Raw genomic sequence first — 7,500 nt, 5'->3', positions numbered from 1 at the left:
AGCAGCTACACGCGCTGCTATTGCTATTGCTGTTACTGTAGGTGCCCGTAGTGTGTGCATGTGGCACCCTGTCTTTTGTCACTTTGCGTCTGTCACACCGCTGCATTTGCTCTTTCATTGTATGCATGTGTCTCTGTGTGTGTGTTTATCTCTTGATGTGTCTGTATGAACGACTGTTGGTATACAACAAACTAGACATAGAGGGAAAAGAAATTGTCTACAAGAACTACGTGGACATCAGCGTTGCCGTGGCGACACCAAACGGTCTGGTGGTGCCAGTAGTACGAGACTGCAACAGAAAATCGTGGGCACAACTCGAGAAGGTATTACTTTCAGTCACAAGAAGAGAAAATAAAAAGTTTCTCTTTTCTCTTTCTATACCTGTCTTCCTTCTCTGTGCATGTGTGATTTCACTTTCCCTTGCACAAAATCATATACAGCTCTCTCTCTCATTACTACATACTTCTGCGTCCAGTGCGTAGGTGCTCTGGTACTCGAATAAGTGTATGTCATATCTATATGTGTACATATGTATGTTATAGTAGTAGTACTATTAGTATTAGCAATAGTATCTTAGTCATACATGCAACAGGACTCTCTATACACACATATATGAAAAAACGTATATGTATATATATATATATATATGTACGTACATTCATACACATACTGTGTGTCTGTAGGGTGCGGGAGGTGTGAAGAGAATATTTATACGTGTTGTTGTGTGCGGGGGTGCCTCCGTATGGAACGAGACGTTTGACTCGAGTAGAAATGTATTACGAGAGCATTCGCACACACCTGCGCACAACCCGTATACACATATATACATATATAGAGAGAGAAATATATATATATAAATATATAGATAAATGCTATATATAAATATATATATGCGTTAGTTGTTGTCAGATCACTTACGTACGTAATAATGCAGAATCCAGTTCTCTGAGCATGCATTTTGTACTTCAGTCCCCACGCACACACATTCACGAGCCCGTTAGAATATTGAGTAGACGTATAATTTCTAGTTGACTTTAAAAGCAGCATCAATATGAGGGCATATACATATAAATGTATATGTTTACGTATATATATATTTATGTCTATCTATATTCAAGTGAAAGCTTGTTTGTAGACGTATGTAGTGAGTATGATATATAGATTATATACGTAGGGGGAAACTGTATACGTCTATATAAATAATGTATGTGTAGCTGTGTTCATGAGGGTCTCTCCTACACAATACATATATTTATGTATTTATGTTCATGTATCTATCTTGCACATATATATATATATATATCTACAGCAGTGTGTGAATTCTGTGTGTGCCTCATATATATATATATATATATATATATATATGTATGCATACGTCTGTGTCTGAGTGTCTCTCTTGATATATATCGATATAGAAAGAGAGAGAACGATGTGTAGATAGATATTCATGTATATATCATGAGTACATACGTATACTATGTAATCAGCCGCATATGTAGTTTACATATATATGGATACAGAGAGAGAGCGAGAGAACTGTGTAAATGAGAGTGTGTCAGTAGAGCCCACATTTTTAGTTCGAGTGTACCCACCGTAGTACATGTCAATATTGTATTTACCGCGATATTATCAGTGCATGCTGGACGAGTATATACACGTACATACTGAGGAGCCTGTCTACCCTGTATGCAAATGTAACTTTACTTACACGTATATGTATGTAGTGGAACGTGGGTTGTAGATAGCCCTACAGAGGGTATATGAATCAATATGGAGCTCACATATATATATATATGTAGTACAACCTCGGGTGTAGATAGATGTACGCACAATAGTACATGTCGGTATTGTATTTTCCGCGATATTGTCAACGTATGTTGTACGTGTATGTATATGTATGTACATATACTGAGGGGCGTGTCTACGCTGTATGCAAATGTGTGACCTCTTTTCAAACAAAGAGATGTCTGTGTCTGTGTATAATATTGTATACATGTATTATGCATGTGATTATGTATATAGTTGGGTACGTTTGATGTGCGTCTTTACATATATGTATGTAAGTATGTATTTCTGTGTGTACGCTGGGGTGCGTCTGTGTGTTGTTTGTATGTATGTGTGGGTCGTGTTGTTTTACGGAGAGGAGCGTTGACTGCAAACTACGTTCCACTCGAGTTTTCAAATGGATCTCGTGACCATCTATATTTTGCGGGTGTGTGTCGTGTTGTGTTTGATGTGTATTGGTCTACTTGTAGTACGAGAAAACAACACTGAGAAAACCAAGAGTATTTCATCAATACTGCAGCATCTCAACTACTAATACTTGTAGCAAGAGAATTACTACTAGTATGTGGTCTTCCTTCCACATGTTCCTGCGCTTCCCTTGCGGAGACACACCGTGTTGACACAGAGACACAGATAGAGCGACAGAGGGAAAGAGAGAGGACAGTCACAAAAAAAAAGAGCAGGCTCCTTCTTTCCTGACCGTGTGTGAAAGTGTTGAGTAACAGGGTGAAAGCAAACGAAGTAGTCAAACAAACGCAAAACCTGCTGTGCGCACCACCTATGCATCTTCCCCTCTTTTTATATGTGTGTGTGTGTGTGTATGTGTGCGTGTGTGTGTGTGTGTGTGTATGTTATCTCCTTTACGAATTTCTTTTTAGGATCTCGCGTCGCTAGCAGAACGCGCTCGTCGAGGTCAAATAGCACTGGAAGATATGGCTGGTGGAACTTTCACAATATCCAATGGTATGCGCATGCTGGTAGAGAACCCTTTATATGCGTGTACATATGCGTAGATGTATCCATGGGAGTAGACACGTATGTGTATGTACATATATATATGTATAGGCACAGGTAGTCGGCGAAGGGTGGTGGTGTGTCACGAGCTGCGAAGTGTACGGCTTGGCGTGTAAGAGATAAAACTACCGCGACCTTTGTTTTACCCCTTCTATCTCTGTGTTTGGGCCTATGTGTCTTTTCCTTGCAGATTGTTAAGGTCGCATTCTTTCTGTTCGGTTTTGCAAAACAATTACTCATGATATATCCGCATATGTTTGTGTGTGTGTATGTTTACATGTCTCCTTGTCATACAGTAGTGGCTTGGTCTCCGAACGGGAAGTTCTGTATCCACTGTGGAGAACCGCAGTATGTCTGCACAGGCGCTGACTGTGCTGTCATATATACTACTCACCTCATAGAAATACTTGTTATGCAAAGACACACGTTTTATTTAGCAGAGATGAACTTACAAAAGACACAGAGTTACTTTCTTTGCGACAGGATTAGTCTCTGCTAGGTGTGTATCTGCAGTACTACCACGGCTTCCAGGCGCAGTCGCTTCTGGCAGAAACCTCTCGGGAGTGTTCTTCTCTACCCCGCGCGTGATAGTGCAACGTTCCCACGCTTTCCGCGCAAATGTAGCTGCTGCTGTGTTGTCTTTTGTTTTAGGTGGCGTCTACGGCAGCATGATGGGAACTCCAATAATTAATCCTCCTCAGAGCTCCATTCTCGGTGCGTTACCTCTCTAGAATGTATGCTGCATGTCCTTTGCACATGTATGTTGTGAATGCTTGTGTCTGAAAAGTTGTTTTTGCTGCATGCTTTCGAGTATGTGATGTATGTATATGTCTGAGGAGTTGTTCGCTGCATGTCCTATTCACGTCTACGCTGTGTATGTATGTGGCTGGTGGATGGGTGTGTTTGCGTGTGTATGTGTGTTTGTGTTTGCGAAAGAAAGAGAGAGAAAAAGAGAGATCTTGCTGCTACTGCTCTCTTGTATATTATCGCGTGGAAGACAAACACATTGACACACTCCTGTTTAGATTCGGCCAATAATACATACTCAGAAAAGTAGACATAGAGGCACCCACAAAGCAAACACGCACAATGACAGCGGGACATTTAAAAAGCAATTACGGTGAAAGAGAGAGACAGATAGAGAGAGGCACACCCACACACGTACACACAAACACACACACAAAAACACGCACAGAGGGAATGTAACAGGCAGCAGGGAGGGCCACACACACAAAGAAATAATGCAGCTGTTGTCGCTAGTATCATCACTCCATATAAGCGCACGCATTTGCCGCCGACGACCCTTTAGTACTTGAAGCGGCCTAGGTAGTCATTCATATATTATGTTGCCTATACATATATCGTCAGTTGCGTGTTTTCTGTTGTCTCCTGATAAAACAGGAGACGAGCAAGAGAAATTGAAATATGAGTATGTGTCGTCAAGGAACTTCGCGGCTTGAGACGCTGCTGCTGTTCTTACGGATGTGCAGGTGCAGCTGCTCCGCACTCTGTGCCAGGGCTGCTGCCGTAACGCGCCCTACCGTTTGCTTCTGCTGTCGCCCACACTATTGCGGCTGCTGGAGAGTCCCGCAGCTTCCTGGTCGTGTGAATGCACTCTAGTGCTCGCATTTGTAGACCAGTGGGAATACATGCATCTTCAAAGAAGAAGGACGTATGGATTTCTTGGTGTTAGGTGATATTTATATTACGTCCTGATGATAGTAGTAGTAGTAAACATGTCTCTGTGTGTATGTGTGTATAGATATGTGTCCCTGAAGATTTGTTTGCCGAGAGTGCACGTCCTGCCGCTGCCGCTGCTGCTGCAGGCAATGATGGTGCTGCTTGTGCTGCTTCTGCATGGTGGGTTGCTACTCATTTGGGTGCCGCTGCTGCTACTGCAAGAGCTGCTGCTGATGCTCCTCGTAGCGCTCGAGGATGTGCTAGTGTAACTTGTGGCGCTGCTGCTGCAGCTGCTGCGGGGGGTGTTGCTGCTTCTGCTGCGGCTTCTCCCCCACATGGTGTCGCCACGGTTCCACCAACAGCTGCCATGCTGCTCCTGCTGCTGCTGCACCTGCCGACGGGCGCGTGCTGTCCTTACGCTGCGTAATTTTTGCTGCACCTGCATGCGGCAGATACTTTTATGAGTAATCGCTAGTCCCGTATTTTCTCGAGGGGTCACATGCATTATCGTGTGTTTGCTGGTGTCTACTGCATTTCAACATTTTGCTTGGTGTGAGTTCTGCTGCTTATTTCCTTGCAGTTGCTGCTATGCGTATAACCACTTGCACACGATACTGTGGGCTAGCCTTGCACGACAACATGCAATAAATAAGGTGTCCGCCCGTATGTACATGCCAGCATATACATATATAGTATGTGTACGTATGCATATACATATATATGTATATGAATATGTATATATATGTGTATGTGTCCACATAGACATACATATATGTATGCGTATGTTCAATACATGTGCACGAATGCTACCCTAGACATACAAAATTTGTATGGTTCCCTTTCTACTACCGCAGCAGATGCTCGCTCATGCGCTGCTGGTCCACTAATATCACGATCGCACAAAAAAGTGACTTCCTCCATGCACGCAGGTCAGTGTTTCTCTTGCTATTTCAAGTAATAATATCTATGCGTTTGTCTACTCTTCGTTTTCTGCATGCGGTGCTTCTGCTGCTGCTGCGTCTCTCCCGTTATATCTTGCAGGGATGCATGCGGTCACCAAGCGCGCTGTTGTTAGGGACGACCAGATTGTTATTCGGCCAATGATGTGAGTATCATTATGTCCTACAACTATTGTTCGTGTTCCTGCTGCACATACAACGATGTCTCTCTCGTAAACGGAGATAAAACAGAGGTGGGATCTTTTTTTTCCCAGCAGCAGGGGTTGTAGTAGTAGTAGTACTAATCCTACTATAATTCGCTGCGATCTTTGCTGCTTGAGTACTTTTGACAACTGCTATTACATCTATGGGTTCACCTAGCCCCTGCCTTATTGCTTCTGGAATATCAGGGAGGGGAGGAGGAAAGTGCTGGTGCTGTTGCTGTGCGTTCTTTCAATCCTCGCTATTTTGCATTTGATGAAGCCTGCTTCATGGACCAGCACCCCAGTGAGGGGATGCGACGACCGTCGTAAGTCTGCTTGCGCCAAAGATGCGCTATAGGCTGGGAGTGCACAGATACGTAAGAATACAGAGAGAGTGAGATTCAAAGAGGAAGAGAGAGAAAGGAAGAAAAAGAAAGGAGGAGATATTTGCTTCGTTTACATAGATTACTCGTTCAGAGAACACAGAGGGGCGTGTGTATAACACATTTCATAGATGCATACATATATATATGTATATATTTATATGTATGTTTATAGAGAGAAAGCAAGAAACATGTGTACCGATCAAACTGGGAGATTTCATTAGTACAACGCATACGCACCTGTAGACACAAGTCCTTTTAATCATGTGACTAGCAAGACGGCGATTTCTGGTGTGGAAGGTGAGCGCAGTCTATTGGATACTTGAAAGGGGGGAATATCTAGTGAAGCGAGCTGTACTGTCCACGTAACTACTGCGCCACACAAGCATAGTACCATGGCACACCTTTCAAGAGGAGAATGGAACGAGACAAGAAAAATCTATTGTAACAAATCTCCAGAGATCGAAACACTGACAGGCATGCATGTTCTGCTTGGCCTCAATGAAATACATCTCACAGGTACGTGGCTCTAACATATGACCATCGACTAATTGATGGAAGAGAGGCAGTGACTTTCTTGCGCCTGATTCGCGACTATGTGGAGGATCCCCGGAAGATGCTTCTCGGCGTCTAAGAATCAAAGCCCCTTCAGCAGCGGGGTGCCCCTAAAAAACCTCAGCAGCCACAGCACGAGCAACAGAGAAAACGACAGCAACACCTTTTTCACATCGCTCTGCTGCAGCAGTCTCTGACATCACCATGAAGATATCAGATCAGACCCTCTTATGCAGGCATAAATAGCTACATCTTCTCGCCACTGCAGCCATTACTACTACACCGCCATGCCGTGGTGAAATACGTGTGTACTGAGAAGTTTCACACTAACCTGGAGGAACGCGTGTCGCGTCCCAGTCTTGTCTGTCACGTACTACAGTTCCCTATTCGATATTTCTGGACGCATACTCGTCGGTGTACTCTATCAGCGCCCTTCCACATTTGCCCGCATACAGGATGTATGTCTCGTGATGCGCTTATGTATACATATATATACTTACACGTATATATACATATATGTGTATGTGACTTACATGGAACAGATGTGTGTAATCTATGTGTCCAGCATACTAGACTGCTACGGGTATGTCTCAACGTCTGAAGAGCTTCGCAGCCATTCGTGTGATCACTGTACGTGTACGCGTATAGCTCTATCAGTTCCGACATACGCCATCATATAGTCTGCGTACGTGGCGATGTAAGTAGCTACTACTGTGATGCATAATCTTGAAGTGCAGACACATGCATGGAGACCTGTGCGCGCGGACTGACTGATGCCCTACATTACCGTCGCTGGCTGTTTGGATACGTTGAATACGTTAAAGGTGTTGTCGCTGGGCATTCGCTGGGTATGCGGCCGTGTACATGAGTGGAAATACGTATCTACGTTGTGGTACTACGAAAGAAGAGAAAACGGAGCGTAGTCCTGTATGATACTGCACG

General features: G+C 43.7%; 1 protein-coding gene across 1 annotated transcript in view; it reads left to right on the top strand.

Moving 5' to 3' along the window:
• LOC131479457 (dihydrolipoyllysine-residue succinyltransferase component of 2-oxoglutarate dehydrogenase complex, mitochondrial-like) overlaps positions 1-6,637 on the top strand; it is a 13,030-nt gene extending 6,393 nt beyond the window's left edge. The window contains exons 4-8 of the mRNA XM_058659956.1: positions 196-323; positions 2,664-2,748; positions 3,451-3,513; positions 5,521-5,584; positions 6,523-6,637. Of these exons, the coding sequence (XP_058515939.1) occupies positions 196-323; positions 2,664-2,748; positions 3,451-3,513; positions 5,521-5,584; positions 6,523-6,637 (455 nt within the window). The remainder of the gene's footprint in view (positions 1-195; positions 324-2,663; positions 2,749-3,450; positions 3,514-5,520; positions 5,585-6,522) is intronic.
• The last annotated feature ends 863 nt before the right edge of the window (positions 6,638-7,500 follow it).

This window comes from Ochotona princeps, unplaced genomic scaffold (assembly GCF_030435755.1).
Source record: "Ochotona princeps isolate mOchPri1 unplaced genomic scaffold, mOchPri1.hap1 HAP1_SCAFFOLD_2975, whole genome shotgun sequence".
NCBI lineage: Eukaryota > Metazoa > Chordata > Mammalia > Lagomorpha > Ochotonidae > Ochotona > Ochotona princeps.
The sequence above is the reverse complement of the archived record's forward strand: the minus strand, read 5'-3'. Positions and strand labels throughout refer to the sequence as shown.